The sequence below is a fragment of the Glossina fuscipes genome, unplaced genomic scaffold (assembly GCF_014805625.2).
Source record: "Glossina fuscipes isolate IAEA_lab_2018 unplaced genomic scaffold, Yale_Gfus_2 113, whole genome shotgun sequence".
Classification (NCBI taxonomy): domain Eukaryota; kingdom Metazoa; phylum Arthropoda; class Insecta; order Diptera; family Glossinidae; genus Glossina; species Glossina fuscipes.
The window spans coordinates 2,367,516-2,384,527 of NW_023998456.1; the positions used below are offsets into that span (position 1 = coordinate 2,367,516).

The 17,012-nt window shown below is 34.6% G+C and overlaps 1 protein-coding gene across 1 annotated transcript in view; it reads left to right on the forward strand.

Moving 5' to 3' along the window:
• Positions 1-4,609, forward strand: part of LOC119639826 (protein charlatan) — a 40,214-nt gene extending 35,605 nt beyond the window's left edge. The window contains exons 5-8 of the mRNA XM_038037498.1: positions 6-321; positions 473-631; positions 717-992; positions 2,740-4,609. Of these exons, the coding sequence (XP_037893426.1) occupies positions 6-321; positions 473-631; positions 717-992; positions 2,740-4,555 (2,567 nt within the window). The 3' untranslated portion in view covers positions 4,556-4,609. The remainder of the gene's footprint in view (positions 1-5; positions 322-472; positions 632-716; positions 993-2,739) is intronic.
• The last annotated feature ends 12,403 nt before the right edge of the window (positions 4,610-17,012 follow it).

Consider the following 17,012-nt stretch of genomic DNA (forward strand, 5'->3'; position numbering starts at 1 on the left):
TGATGTAACGCTAACAACCGCGGTCGGTGGCGGTGGCGGTGGCGTTGGCGGTGGCGTTGGTACTGTTACCGTTAAACCAAAAAGAGAGAAAAGATTTACCTGCCTGTATTGTCCCTGGTCGGGAGCAGATAAATGGGGTCTTAAACGCCATTTAAATACTCATACAAAACCTTTCGTATGTTTGTTATGCGATTATAAAGCCGCACGTTCGGAACGCTTGTCCACACACATCCTTAAGGTGCATAATAAAAGAGCCTGCAGTAAATGTAACTTTTTAGGGGATACTCTAGAAGAATACCAAGCTCACTTAAAAGAGGCACAGTAAGTTTATAAACATTTTATAGCAATATATAGCAATAATAAACGTAACATAACATTAACATAACTCTTTAATGTGACGATTGCATTTAATTCTCTATTAACTTTCTCTTCTCTATATTTAACTAAACTAATTCCACTACACACATATCAGCCCACACTTTGTGCCATCCCAGCGTCAAAATTTGTCAACAAATTTAAATGTTTTAAGAACGATAAGCAACACTTTAGGAAATAGTAATAATAATAACAATAACAACAATAACCATAATAATAACAATCATTTAAATCAATTTCAAAATGACAACTTTAGGTAATTAACATAAATATATTGAAAAATAATTTATTTCGAAGTTTGGATTTCACTTTTTTTCTAACAAACTCATTTTATTAAACAGTATAAACAATTCAACGAATGCTAACAATTCGGTTACTATTTATACGACAAATAATACTAATGATAATCAGAATGGTGCGACCGGCGGTCCCTTACAAGAGATAATTGTTAATCCTACATCGATGGGCGGATGGCGTTTAAGTGCCACCGGTGCTTTAATACCGCCACAGGATTTATTAACAAGCGGCCTGCCGAACGCTGCTGTTCAGAAACGTGGCTCAGAGCGCTTATTTCAATATCTTGAAGCGGACGGAAGCGATACCGAAGACTATTCGCGGTATTTGAACATTAAATTTTCGAATTTTTCTGAACATTTTCGTAACGTTTGGTTTTCAATTCTATTTTTTTTATTTTTTTTTTTTATTTTTTAATCTTAACATATGTGTGCTAAATTGCTTTAAATCCTTTTTATTTTCAAAATTTTTATTATGCAACCTTTCTAGGTTCTCAATACCAAACTAAATTTACAAAGTTATCTATACAAAATTCTCTGACCAAACTTTACTAGACGGCGTTATCAACGGTGAACACTTTGCTAAATTTCTTTTCGAGGTCGATATCACTAAAGTTTAATATTCAAGAAAGAAAATATCGTGCAATATCTAAGATCTCTCTTCTTGCTCCAAGCTGCGCCGTGCGAATGGTGGGATCTGTTCAGAAACATTTTGTTCTATTTGGCCTTCTTGGGCTTAACTGGCAAGCGCCAAAGATCACTTCCCCCTTATGAGAACAGGTTCCTATTAATCAGTCTAATATCTGTAGGGAAGAGAGGGATGGCGAAATCGAGTCTCCATTCTTACTTACCAACCTTAGGTTTACTGTCCCGCATAGAGTCTTTAATCACATCTTTCCCTTGCGTCTAACGCGTTTTAGGGCTACCTATGAATTGCATTCTCCCATGCGTGTTCTCTGAAATGAAAATTTTCACTTATTCTTCGCTTCGGATAAAAGTGAATACAGTGTATCAGCTGCATTACTTATTCGATAATATCATTGCGAAAGTCATTGGCTAAGTGTTTATCACGGTGTTATTCCTCTTTACCTTCCGTTTGCTACTGTATGCCTAGTATCAATTGTTCTAAACTGTAGGTCAACTTATACTTATAACATATATATTTTGTTGTGAGTCTTAAGGCTAAGTAGCTGCTAACATCTAAATGAATAAATAATAGTAATAAAGGTCACTAGGGCAAGAATGTCTCATTTGTTGATTTTTTTTTTTAATGTACCATAGTTGTGGCAATAATTCTGTTGAAACCCCTGGTATTTCTGTGCTGTCCTAACAAGGTGTTCTCTTAAACCTGTCTCCTGCTTACTGCTAGAGTGGAAAATATATCTAATTTTCCGTCCATCGGCAATTATTTCAGTTCCCTAGATTATGAAAGCGTGCTTCTCATTAAACTACGATTTTTGTGAAATAGAAATTAAATTCCTGCGAGTTTGAGAATTGTCAGAAAGACAGACATGTCGATTTCAATGTTGTCAACGTCTTATGGAATGCCTAATATTTTTAAAGCCTGCAAAAGTGTTGATAAAGTTAATCTACTCTTATACTTTGCGAATTGTCCCGTATATATCTGTAGGCTGACTTTCTCTCGAGCTTGTAAAAAAGGAAAAAAAGGGCTTAGAATAGCTCATCCTATGCGTAACAGACTGCTTGGATTGACTGATGAGTGCAAATGTGTAAACGTAAAGTATATTAATTGGCTGATGTTTGAATAGAATTCATAAATACAATTTTTAAAGCCGTCACACCGAATATTTTATATCTAACGAAGTGCGATCTACGGATAATTATAAGTTTATGTTATATATAAGTTTGTCTTATAATTTTTTTACGAAAATATTCTTTGAGAACTTCTTCAATATTAGATTAGAAAATGTAACTTTTTTAAAATTTATTGAAAAAGACAATTTTATTTACTAACTTGCTTACATTTCCTTTTATATTTTAATTACATAATGCACTAATAATTTAATGTTAGTTTCAATTCCTAATTCTTTGTCTCTTTATTTATTCGCAGCCTCATTAAAATGGACGCCATTAGTCGCAATACCTCTTCAGTCGCTCAGGATTTTCATAAGGCGGGAGGCGTGCAAGAATTAAAATTACCAGCCAAGCAACAATTCTTGTTCAATAATAAACTGCCCATAACTCAATGGACGACTAAAGATGCTGCTGCTTTACTACATAGTCTCAGTAGTAACGCTAACAATTTAAGTTTACTTTATCAACAACAGCAACAATTGCAACAACCGCGTTCCAAATATAATGCAATAACATCGAATGTAGCAAATCCAAACACACCGTTATACGTGAATGGCATGCGTCAACGACAACATTCAACGGGAGAAGATGATGAAAATACTCCTTCGTCGGCTTCATCTTCAAATTCTGGTGATGATTTGTCTCCCCTAAAACTGGAACAAATAAAGCATTATGAAGAAGCATTTCATAATGCCAATAATAGCAACAATGGTAGCATTGAGCAGAGAAAGGCGATGTCGGCATTTTTAGGTAAGAATTTTGATCTACAAGAGATAACTTATCAAGCGGTGCCCACCACCAGCAACAGCAGCAGTACAAACCATTACAACGATCTCCAAAGGCGTAAATGTTTACCCGACTATACCGAATATCAAGATCAACAACAACACCAGAAACATTTACTCTATCAACAGGAAGATCAAGAGAATCAAGAGCAGCTTATTAGATCGTCTCCCGCGTATAAACTTAATAATAATAAATCTAACGGTTACAATAACCAGCAGAATAAAAATAAAATGTCGTCATCTTTACAACAGCAACAGCAACCAATGCGAAATTACATAAATTATCAGCAAATGTCTTCGCATCGCCTGGATCTGCACAATAAAGAAAATAATCAAAATGCTACCTTTTTAACGCAATTAGAATTTCAGAATCTTAACAAGATCGGTACACAATTTCAAAATTATGTTAAAGACATAATCAGCAAATATTACGCCGCCGAAACTCCATTAATGTTTCCGAATATGCCAACACCTACAACCACCGCCCAGCAATCACAGAGTCGAACTTTACCGATGGAACAACAAACGTCGCCGAAGCGTAAACGAATGTTAAGTGAAACCGAGGAGTATATAGAATATCTAAAGAATAAGGAAGATATAACTCTGACGATAACACCAAGAGTGAGCAAAACCTCCACCAGTCCGTATAATAATTCCACTCACAAAACTCCGATTAGCCCTTTAAAGAGAGAAAGAGATTTAGCTTCCGATTCTTATAAACGATGCAGCTCTAGGAGTCCTAAGAAATGCAACGGCAACAATCACATATATCATCCTTATAACAATAACGTTACGACTTATAATAACCATAACAATAAATGCTGCAAAAAATCTAAAACACAGTTGGCTACCTTGTTGCCTTTGCTTGCTGATGCCGCCAGTCAGCAGCAGTACTTAGCAGCACCTTTAGACTTTAGCAAAAAAAGTACAGCAAATAGTGAAACGTCTAGCAATTCTTTGTCCGCCTACGATAAGCGATCATCTCGTAAACAAGCTCAACCGAAAAAGATTAAAGTAGCTCCGGAAGTGGTGATTGGTCTATTGCGTGATAAGTACTTAAATCGTATGGTAGGTCGTAAACTAAGTTGCTGGAAATGCCTATCGAAACGTTCCTCCATGATGGTCTTCAATTACCATACGAAAGCTTCTTTGGCTTTACATTGTTATTGGAAGCATCGATCAGAGCAGAAAAATGGACGAAATTCATTTTCCCATAAATATAATTTACATTTATATCAAAAACAAAAGAAGAAGAATCATATTAAGAAGCGCTTGAGAACGAAGTAAAAGTCGGGCCAGTAAGACATTAAGAAATAAAACGAAAAACAGACGCAAGCAAACGAGCAAGTTCTGAAAAGTAAGATAAGAGAATGGGAAAAATGGAGCAGTAGTAATGTTGTTCATTTTAATTTTCTTTTATGCTTTCCTTCTATACTTTTTTACATTAATAGTAGTACTTTTAAGCAAAGCTTAAAAGCTTTCCAAGCTTTAAGATTTATGAAAATTCCGAAAATCGTTAACGTACAGTACTTAGATATTTTAAGATAGTCTTATAAAAGTATAGACCACACGTTCAGAAAGTACTGAGATTTTGACAGATTTTTCAATTTTAAAAAATATTAAATGACTTAAAATATATGAAATTTTGAACTAATTAAAATATTTTGAGAAAAAAATTGTAATTCTTCTGAGTTTTTATATTTCAAGATGAAAAAATAATTAAGAAGAAAAAAAACATTTATAAAGTTTGAATGATTAGGTTGGTTTGTCCCCGGGGAGCGCTTAGCTCTCAAACATTTAATCTCAAGCCAGAATTGAGCGCGAGTAAGATCTAAGTTTCACTCTGCAAAATAGGACTTATTTATTAAATAAGTACACGATTTTGGGCGGGGTTTCACGGATTTTATTATTATGTTTGTAATCGTCAAGGCCTGGGAACCTTGCGTATGGTACACGAGCTTAAGAAAACGAATCTGAATTACGACAAATATATAACAATTGAGGAAAACAGCTAAACCTCTTTAGCGATCAGAATTCAGAGACGAGGAGGAACTTTTTTTTTCTTACTTTTACGAAAATTTTCGTCTAATGCGCCATAGATATCTGCCTCAATTATTAGCGGCATAGAGGGAAATCCCCTTCGGCTAACTAATGACCTTACATTAGCTTCGCCATAAAATCAGTATCGATTTCCTATTTTTTTCTGTTAAATTATACGAGCTTTGGAAATATAGCTTTAGGGCTTTGTGAGTATTTAGCAAAGTTTTGTTTCTTCTTTATTTAAATATTTTTTAAATAGAATATAATAATAATTTTATTGAATTTTGTTGAAGTTATTGAAATTTAAAAATTATTTTAAATAGTTTTTATATTCATTGAATTTTTTTTCTCCTTTTACCTTTTCCAAGTATTTTTTAATTTTAATATATAATCGCTTGAATTTAATTATGAAATAATATGTGGAAATATGTTGAACAGAATTTATTCGATTTTCTTTCCTTTTATACCCGCCGCCAGTGTGACAAATATATTAATCACGTCAAGTATTATTTATTCATGCATTTTTAACACTCAAAAATATCATATATATGTATAGTATCGATAAGCAGATTCTAAGTGGGTGTAAGCATCTCCGTCTGACGACAGCATTAAGTATACCGCATGTATATACATATTTATTGTTAATGAGCGTATGACTCGAATGATGTTGGCCGTGCGCATTCGCTCCTCCGTCTGTCCGTGTAAAGTATTAAGTACATAATACTGTGACCAAAGTGTAAGACTAATATTCAAATTGAATTGCGTGAGCACATCGAGTAACAGAAACACTTTCTTTTCTAAATTGATAGGACTGTGACAGATATCTGTGTCAAAAAGTATTAGCGTTTCTTCCGGTTTTTACAACTATTGAGCAAAGAAGTTGCATTAAGTTTTGTCTGAAATGAGAGTTGGATACGAGAGTTGGCAAACGACTCAGAAACAACTGGTCAATCGGGCGAATATCGTGCAAAATGTAAGCCAGGACCGAAAAAACCGAGCCAAAGTCGCTCAAAAATTATAGTGATATTAACAGGTCTATTCGATTGTCGTGGTGTTGGACATCATGAGTTCCTTTCGTCGGACCAAATTGTTAATAGTTGTTGGTTCTTCGAGACCATTTTGTTAAAAATTTAATCCATATCGTTCCACAACGATCGCATTTGACTCAATCGAAAAGACACAAGCTGAATCCAAGAAAGCTCTGAATGCCCCTGCGGAAATCGACTATGCCATTTGTTTCGAGGATTGGGGAAAACGATGGCATAAGTGTAGTCTGTCTGAGGGGAATTACTTTGAAGGCGACTAAATAGATTTAAAAAACAAAATATGAAATTATCTCAGTTTTGCACACAATGGTATATATATTGTCGATGAGTTTATGATTCTTAATTAACTTACCCATACACACTTGTCGCTTCGTCTGTCCGACGTCTGCTGTTGGAAAGTTGATAGTCGTAGAAACCTACAATGAACAGTAAGACTTATGAAATGAAATATGAAAATGGCCCCGATCCGTATACGCTCAACAAAAGAGTTTATAATCTCTAGAAAGTGTTAATTTAAAATTTTGCACATGTTCGCAATTAACAACAACACTTTTTGTAATTTATAGCGAATCATCTAAAGTTTGACAGATAGTTATCAGAGATTTGTGAACGTTGATTGCAAGAAGGGCAATACTTCCCAAGAGGCATGCCTACGAATAACATAATGCTTTGTAATATGTAAGGATGTTTGAGGTGGTGGGTATCACAAAATGCGTTCCAAAACAGACCTAATTCTTTTAATTGTTATTGTAATTATTATTACGTTCTTTTGGTTAAGGTTATCGAATTTGATAATTGCTTCTAATACTCAGTTGTGAGCTATTACTTTTACTTCGTATTTCACTTAACAATATATAAAACTTTGAAACTTTAAGAACTCAATAATTTTATCTACATGTTTTTTTTTTTTTTAAATAAATTTTTTTATATATATTTTATACATACGAGTATTTGTTAAGTTAAATTTTAAGTTATGATGTACCTGAAATATGATTTTGCATTTAAATGGAAATTCAATAAGAAGCGGAATAAGAAGAAGAAATTACGAAAGAAGTCCATATTTAGTGAAATAAAGAAGGAAAAGAGAGCGTTTGGAGACTTTTTTTTGACGTAAGAATTGTATTTAAAATGAATTCATTTTCTTTTGCTCTTATTTTTATGATAATAATTAATAGAATTTTTACTTTACTCTTAACGTTTTGTAGCAAAAATTTTCCTTGATTGCCTTACTATTCGTAAAACTCATTGATTCACTTATGATTAATACCTTTTAAGCTTTAATTTTTCTATGTTTTTTTTTTTCTTAAGCATTCAAAAACAATCTTTACCACCATCACCACCACTTACTTAACATAAAAACAAGAAATTTTAAAATACTCAGAAAAATACAAAAATATTGAACACAGCTACGTACATAAATGATACTTTAGGAATAACGTATTTGATGACTGAGCAAATTGTCATTAGCTGTTGCAGCAGTTAATGGATTAATGAATGTAGTAAAAGAATTTTTTTTTTTTAAGTGAGTATGATAAAAAGAAAAACACACAAATTTTTGGGTATACAAATTAAATTTATAAAATGGAATTAACTAAAAGAATTTTAGAACAAAATTATTAACAAAAGACATTTTATGACTTTTTCGGTTTTAGTAAATGAAAGTAAGCAAAAAAAAGGCGAACATTAGCAATTGTTCTCTAATAAGAATTGAAACACAAAAAAAAAGCAAAACATAAAAAGATGAATTATTTAATTTTAAGTATAAATATAAAAAAATAAAAGAACAAAGTGTTTTATGTTTTAGTCATTTAAATGGACTTTTTATTTCATTTAATTAATTTTATTTTCATATACAACACTAAAAACTACTCTTAAAGAAAAAGAATAAAAGAAAATTAATAAATATTAATTTAAAACGAATTTGAAAGAAAGAAAAATAGTTTTATTACGTTTCAGCCATCAAAATCCAATGTACCTACATCCCTGTAGTGGATACATAAGAGTGGTCTTCTGAATTACATATTATACGCCCACTTGTTGAAAGTACGCTATTATTTTACCGAAAGAACAGGGTTTCTTCCTGCTGCTTTAACTGCATCAGTCAGCTGTTGTCTCAACACAGTCCAATTTAAAATTTTGAAAATTTTAACTAGTTCTGACTCTGGCTATACTATCGTGCAATCTGAAAACTAACTTGGTTCATGACTACCTTCAATACTGCGCTAACATCTATATAACTCCATCTGGGATGAATTTATGAATACTTTTATACAATTTTTATAGGCGTGGCATTTATGAGCAATGCTAGTGCACAACTAAGCACAACTCAATGCGTCTGGAGTCAAATGATTTGAAACCATTTTAAAAAAAGAAGTAATGAATCATACGGGATTATATCACAAGTTTTCCAAAGTTAGGCATTTCTGTTCTCAAACTTTTATTTGCAATCAATATTTAGCAAGAATAGCCTTCAACGATAAGGGTAATAACATTAGAAGATGATCTGCCTAGAAATGATTATTCATAATTCATAATTAACAGGTTTAAAAAAATGTTCTAATTAACCCACGAATTCCATAAAATCATGTTGCTATTGGGTTTAGAAGAAAAGAGAAAGATCGGATCGGATTACAATAAAAATCTTTAAAAGAAAGATCAGAGTATGTTTTGAAAAAACTTATGGTTTTCAATGCATTCATAATAACTTACCCGTTCCAGCTGCTATACCTAACGGATTACATATGTTACAATCCAAACCAATCTTATGGACAATAGCTTTCACCTATTGTTCTGTCTTAAAAACCGGGCAATTCTGTTCCTCTGTCTATCGGTTATAAGTCTAGTAATTTTTTAGTACATAAGTTTTCAATTACTTAAGATTTAAACAAATTTCTATTTTACTCTTCCAAAGATTTGTTGCGCTTACTCCAATTATTAGCGTCGATTGTGCTTGGATGCACAACGCTCGCGAACTTAGTCAATTGTGCTCAGAAGTCGCAAGACAACTGCGCGTTTTTCAGCTCGCTCCCCGTAAATTCCCCTCCGTTCATTGCTGCTTGCGGGGTTGCGGAGATCATATCGCTGAAGAAATGGCAGTTTAAGAGGATATTTGGGCAGGTATTTCGGGGGCAGGAACCTGTCATCGTCCGAAACGCCATGTGTTGTTTGTGGAGATCGGATAGCTTCTGTAAAGTCGCAGCAATAATGGTCGAGAATTTCGAGTTTTTAAGGTGTTTGTAGCAGCAGTGCAACAAATAAAGATAGTTGTGGAATTCGAGGATTCTTTTACCGCTGTTGCCGTACACTTCGTTCGGAGTTCTTCGTTCGTACCGCTGCTGTTTATATACCCGCATGCAATTAGGTGGTCCTCCGAAAGGATGTAAGTTGCCTACCTTTTTCTATTGTTTCGTTGCCGTCGTGCTGCCCCAGATAACATAGTGTTTTTCGAGGTTTTCAGCGACCATTACGTGAAGTATATGTCGGACACGGCGGTCGACCTTCACTAAAAGATAAATAAGATATAGGATAAACATATGACAATAATAATAAATAATAGTGATAAATAAATTGATGGCGACAAAGGACGAACCTGAAAAGAGATATAAATATTGGAATACGCCTAGTTATATCTAAATTTTTTGTATATAGTAGACATAAATAAAATATAAGAAAAATATTTTTTATTATATGCTTACTTCTATTATTTAAAATTTTTAACAACATATTTTTTACATATCTTTTACAATAGTGTTTTAAATGGTACTTTTATATTATAACCTTATTTATATTAAGCTGAGATTAGGAAGATGTGGATTTTTTCAAATATCAATGGGGTCGAACTTACTTTGGTCGTAGCTTTTTTTCTTTTTTTTCTTAACGATTAAGTTTTGAAGCAGACGTCGATACTCATACATGTCATCAATGTCGTCAATGTGGACGATCTGTAAGGCCATTAACGAGTCGTATCACTATATATATATTTCTATATATATATATATACATTTCTATATATATATATATATATATTTCTTAAATTGTCTTCATCTAATATATAATTTTAATTTATATATAATTCATAATATTATTATTCAAAAAATTATTCAATGTGTTATTATAACATTGGCTGGAAAGAGGTTCAGGAATTTAAACATAGACATTTTCGAAAAAGTTTTGAAAATCGGACGAATCGGGAATCTCTAATAAAGTGCCTCAAGCCATCTACGACAAATGATGTATTGACATGAGTAATGCATGGTGCATATTAAATAGTTCCTAGTAGTACAAGACTTTCCTTTTGTTAATACGAGCATATTCATAAATACTGTCTCCTTGGCATTTAGGAGATTTTAAAATTCTACGTTTATAAAAAAGGTTTGTGGTTATTTTGTTTTATTACACCCAAAAAAAAGGGAGAAGAAATATATATCCAATATTATAACATTAAGTTCACCGCAATGTAATTTTTTAATTTATGAAATTTATGAATTTATGAAATTGCCTAAGCAAATTTTCGCTACTATAGTCATATCCATCGTTTGTTTGCCTGCTTATATTGGAAATATAAGTAGTATATTGGCATCAAATTCAAAATTTGTAAAAATTTGGAAACAAAAAAGTTAAAACCGCAATTGTGATTTTAACTTTTGTAACAGTAATGAGGCTAATGAGGCTCTTGGCTAGCTTGTACAATATCTCCACCTATCATGCCTCTCTGCTTAGGTTTAATTTGTTCAATAGTTTTTTGTCCTCCGGTGTTTTTTTTCACCAGACAACAATTTCTTTTGTAAATTTTTTTAAAATTTTTTCCACCAAACATTTTTCTTGTTTAATTTTCATATATATTTTCCTTTTTTTTTAATCTTTTTTTTGTGTATGAAAATCTTTGTTTTTTGCACTTTTTCAGTACAATTGTATTATTTCTCAAAGTTTTTTTCCCTTTGAAAAAAAATCCGTTAGTTGGTTTTTATTTACAAGCGACAACCAAATGCCAAAGTACCATCTACAAACGGCACACTTGCATGAGATATGATCAAAATACCATCTACAAAGCGCACATTTGCATGAATTATGATCAAAACACATCTACAAACGGACAAAACTGCATGTTAACGCGTAAAAACAGAGATGTTAAACTATGCGCAGTACAATAAAAACCACGGCAAAGCTATGTTAGAACACATCGGCAAAACTATGTTATGGACCCCGGCAAAGCAACAAAGATTTAATAAACACGCGATCAAAGGTTAAAAATGACATGTATTTAGACGTTTTTTTTCAGAGCGACCCAAGCATATTTGAATCAAAAACGCTTGGATTCACAAGAGAAACAATTTATCAAACGTAAGTTTACAGTGCATAAAATTTTAAGTCGAAGGAAGTTAAAATATCGCTTATTCTTTTTTTTTTTTTGGAGTGTTGAACGGAGATGGACTAAGTCAATAGATTTTTGGCTTATATGTCCAGATAATAAACTGTTGTAATTTTTAGTCACGATTATGTATAAAACGTAACAAAGAAAAAAAAAAAAGAGCGGCCGTAATAACTGGAGTGAGCATGTTAAATGTATTTGTGTGTGTGTGTGTAATTGTGCTTGTTGAGCTCTTGAAAGTTAAACAGTGTTGCAAACTTTGGCTGAAAACGAAAAGGAATATTATGGTAATAGAAAATGATTGAACGCAAAAAAAAAAGGAAAGAAGAGGAAAAAGAAGAATTCTAAAAGGATAAATTGGCTTTTCTAATAAAGCAAGTTAGTTCCCCGTGATGACGTACATTTTTTGCTGCAAAGAGATCGAGAAGACAGCCATATAACTTGAAGAAGCTAAAGGAATCTCTAATGCCATCAAGCCTGTGACATCTGAAGATTAGATGCTCAGCAGACTCAACAACATTGCAAACTTCACAAACATCACATGGTATAGCGCGAATCATTTTTAAATAAACTTTGTCATAAGTATGATCACTCATGAATCTATAAAGAATTCTGATTTCCCAGGAATTAAAAGAAGATACAGAGAAGGGTTTAAATTGAAATGTGGGATTTAATTTATAGAAAAGACGATTGGATTTAACGCGCGCGATTTCTTTGAATTCGTCGTCTAGCTGTTGAAGGATGTGGTAGCGAATTGCCCGAATTGCTTCATTGGGAGATGGACAAAATTGTCCCATCAACACGAGCTTTCCCTGCATGAAAGTCGGCTTTTACATTTAAAAAAAAGCCGCAGTGGCCAGGTACCCAACCGAGGTGACAGTCATCCACTTGAGGTTCGTGCAACATCTTGTGAATATGAAACACATATTGATTTTCTGCATCTGTTTTATTTATTAGAAGTAGAGCTGACCTGCTGTCGGAAAAAATAACGAAACGTCTGATACCATCGGAGATAGCAACCTTGATAGCATGTCGAATGGCGAGCAACTCAATAAAAGTAGAGGAAAGTTCCTCTTCCACTTTGACTGGGGCTTAAACAACTGCCTTGTGGGATACCACCGCATATTTCAACTTTTTCGGTACCCATCACCAACACACGCTTGGATAAAAAATTTAGTATCCACAGCCGTATTTGAAGAGGAATCGAAAAGTTTAAGAGAATTCTACCAAGCTTAATCAAGTTGACACAGTCATAGGCTTTGCTGATGTCCAGGGAGAGCATGACAACCATTTTCCCTGCTTTTTTAAGCTGGCTATGAGAAAACACAGTTCATTAACGCACATATTCGTAGATTTGCGTTTTTGATAGGCGTAAGACCGAGCTGGAATAATGTTCTTAGTTTTCAGGAAAGCAGTTAGTCTCTACTTAACCATGAGGTTGATGGTCTTTATGAATACATATTATTAGTGAAATTGGTCTGAAGCTATTTAAATCATTTAAGTCTTTACCTGGCTTGGAAATGGGAACTATTTTGATGCAACGCAAATCACAGGTTATAAAGTTGGTGGACCAGCAGTTGTTAATTGCATGCAAAAGCATGCTAAAGCTAACTCCAGACAGTGCTCTGAGCATGTCATACTTGACTGCATACAGTACTGATACTACTAAAAGGAATTGAAGGCATTGTAATAGGATTGACAATTGGAATGTAGCTCTTGAGCATATCTTAGTATTTTTTATTATCACGGTCATTCCATACAGCACAACCGCTTAATTTTCGACTAGAATGTCGATGACTATTGATATAATTCCAGAAGGAACGTGGGTTGCCGTTACCACATAACTGTTTAATGGCGATGGCTCTATGTGTCCTTTTCGCCTTTCTAACTGCAGACCTCCATTCTTTCAGTGTTTTCATATATTCAATGTAGTTGGCTGAATTGGCATATTTACTCATTTTTTTTCTTGCAGCTTGGTATTTGCGGAAAAGTGTTGACAGGGAAGGGTTCCACCAAGGTTTAGGTAAGAAGGACTCAATGTCAGGAAAGTTGGTTCTAGCAGACATGATTACAGACTGAAAGGCACTTTGAATTGATGATAAATCAGAAGGAAGATCAACTTTAGACAGACGGTCCATAAAGAAGTTGCGTGAAATGAAATTTTCTATTTTCTTGACGGAATTGTTACAACTGTGGAATATAATGGGGGAGTGCTGACTTTTGCCAATGGAAACATTGGACGTGTTCCAGTTGAAAGATAAAATAGTTGAGTTCGAGAAAGTTAGATCCAAGACACTGCTCGCCGTGCGACCGCTCCGATTACAGTGAAAGGTAGTATTGCCGTTATTTAAGACACTGAAACTGTTGGAATTGATGGCATTCACAAGGATTTTGCCTTTGTTGGTAGAGACTTGATCGCCATACAGGCGGTGTCTTGCATTGAAATCTCCAGCTAGAATCAGATTTTGTTCACCGTCAAGAAAGTCGCATAATCTCTGAATCTCATCACGAAAGGTTTGCACATCGAGACTGGGTGGAAAGTAGCATTAGGCTATGAGAAGATTCGTTTTCAGGTTGATGGTTTTGATGATGATGATGTCAACGGCAGAGTTATAGGGAATACGTCTGAAATTGACACCTACTATACTAACACCACCATAGCCATCATTTCGGCATTTGGTGGCTGAGGCATAATTCGAAACTTTAACTTCGAAACAATTTTCATCTTTCAGAAAAACTTCACTTAACATACAAAAGTCAATCTTGTTTGAGTTTAAGTAAAAATCTAGAAAAGATAGGTTACGTCGGACACTTTGAATATTATATTGTAAAAAGGATATCATGTTGAAACTTGAGAAAGAACCCCAGCGGATTTCCTCACAGTACTGGATGCTCGAACGGTGCAAGAAATAGCGCAGACAGACATTTTTTCTTCAAATTCTTTAATAAGATTGTGAGGGATCATCGGACGGATACTTTCTTGAATCGCGAGAATTAATCTTTCAAGTTCTGAAGACCGCAAATAGTTGTTTGAAATTTTCGGTCACCGAAGACTTGTTCCAGACGACTTAGGGGGTGTATTGGGAGAAGGCTTGATGGGTGAACTGATAGGAGATTTGGAAGGAACCGATTTCCTTTTGACTACAGCATTATATTTATTTTTGGTTAAGATTTTGTTGGCGTTTTGATTATCATCCTTGGCCGAAATTGCAGACGTGTCCCCCAGTGGAGCGAAATTGCCGTCATAAGTGATGTCATCGAGACATTCGAAATAATTTGCGGAAAAATTCTCTTTGACCTCTTTATACGAAAGATTTTTAATCGCCATTATCTTGTTGATATTTGAATCAATTTCCCTATTAGGGCAACACTTATTGAGAGCGTTGTGCTCACCTGAGCCACAGGACAAGCACTTCATCGCCTCACAATTTACACACTTTGGAGACTTTCCACTGTTAAGGCACCTGCTCTCTTTAGCATTGCAGAATTTAGATACGTGACCGTATCTGCCACACTTAAAGCACTGCTTTAAAGTGGGTACAAAGTATTCGACCGGCAGATTACAATAGTTAAATTTTATTGACTTAGGGAGGGCTCTCCTTTTGAAGCCAATTTTGATGCTGGTTGTGGGAATCCACTCGTCTTTGTTGTTGGGATTTCTTCTTTGGAAACGGACAGCGGACTTAATCAGAATAAATGATATGGCGTTTTTAATTATATCATCGACACTATATGTGCATGGGATGTTTCGAATAACTCCAAATTTCTCAGTGAACGACCTCGGTATGTACGCTTCTAAATTCTTTTTATTAAATTCATTATTCATAACAAAATTGTTGGCATTGGCAGCGGAGCTGAAAAGCAGTTTGACTCTACCCCTGCTGACAACTTTTAATTCTTTTAAGCCGTACATACTGAAATCCTTCAAGTAATCATAGAAATAGAGATTGGAGTTAATATTGATGCGATTTCCTTCTGCGTCCGCGCACGTTTCGAAAAAACGATAAAATTGCAGTTGGAAAGGCAATCGTACAAATTAATCTCGAGTTTTGGGGCGGCTGTGGCACCCAAATCAGAGGGCTTGTCGGTAGTCTGTTTACTAGGCGGAATTAAAACGTTTGCGTTAGCTTCTCTGTTATCAGATAAAAGAATATCATTCTCACCCATTTTCGATCTCTTGGTGTGCCCAGCGGCGTTCATGTAAAAATTTTCAAAACAGTCTCTATTAGTAGTTATAAGATCAGACCCAGTCTCCATAGGGAGACGCGCTGATGTTGTTTTGGTTCTTATAACGGGGAACACAAAAAAAAAAATCACGAAGAAAAAACAAAAACGAATAATTGAATATATGTATTGCTTCTTAATTTTTCTCTCACGAGAGATTGCTCTTCCTTCCCTACTTTTCTTTCTTTAAAATGGTTTTCTTTGGTTATTTGATTACTTTATTAAACCTCTTTTCCTTTTTTCAAATATTTAAAATCTCTTTTTTTTTTCCTTTTTTTCACTAACACCGGTAAACACAAAAATTATCCAGCTGCCGTTTGCAGAGATGACGTGTTGTATCAAGTGTGAATGAAATGCAAATGAAAATATCGCTTATGTGCTTCCAGTTAACGGCGGCGGTAGTACGAGATGAACACAGTTTTAATTTTGTTATTGCAGCGGGTGCTCTAATGTTAGCGGACAACGGCATTGTTGTTTTGATAAATTCGATAAAATGGATTCCCGCGACCACGTAGCCATTTATGAAGCTATTTTATTGTATCCTGCAAGTCCGCCGCTTCTTCTCCCCCTGCTAACCTATCTCCCACTTGCGTCACCTGTTATTCTACGTCGAATCCAAGAAAACCTATCTCCTTCTCGACCCCAAGCGGAGTAGTTATAATATTTTGATCCAGAATTAGGTTGGCGGGGAAAAGGAACCAGCGAGGCGACCCGCCTTCTGGTGTGGCTTATACGTGATGAGAGAGTTACCTATTGTTATTTGTACTTTGGATTACCGCGGAGCGCTACAGAAAAAGAAACAGAAACGTTGCCAGTGCCGTAGCTGCCTTGGCTCTCTGGTGCGCTAGCCTGTCCCTCACTGTTTCTGGTTAATTTAGGTCAGGCGAAGGGAGTATTGCTTGGTCATTCAGGGATGGCGATTAATACTAACCGTCACATCCCCTATCCGTAAGTCTCTGTACTATTTGTTGTTCAGGGATGGCGATTAATACTAACCGTCACACCCCCTATATGTAAGTCACTGTACCTTTTGTTGTTCAGGGATGGCGATTAATACTAACCGTCA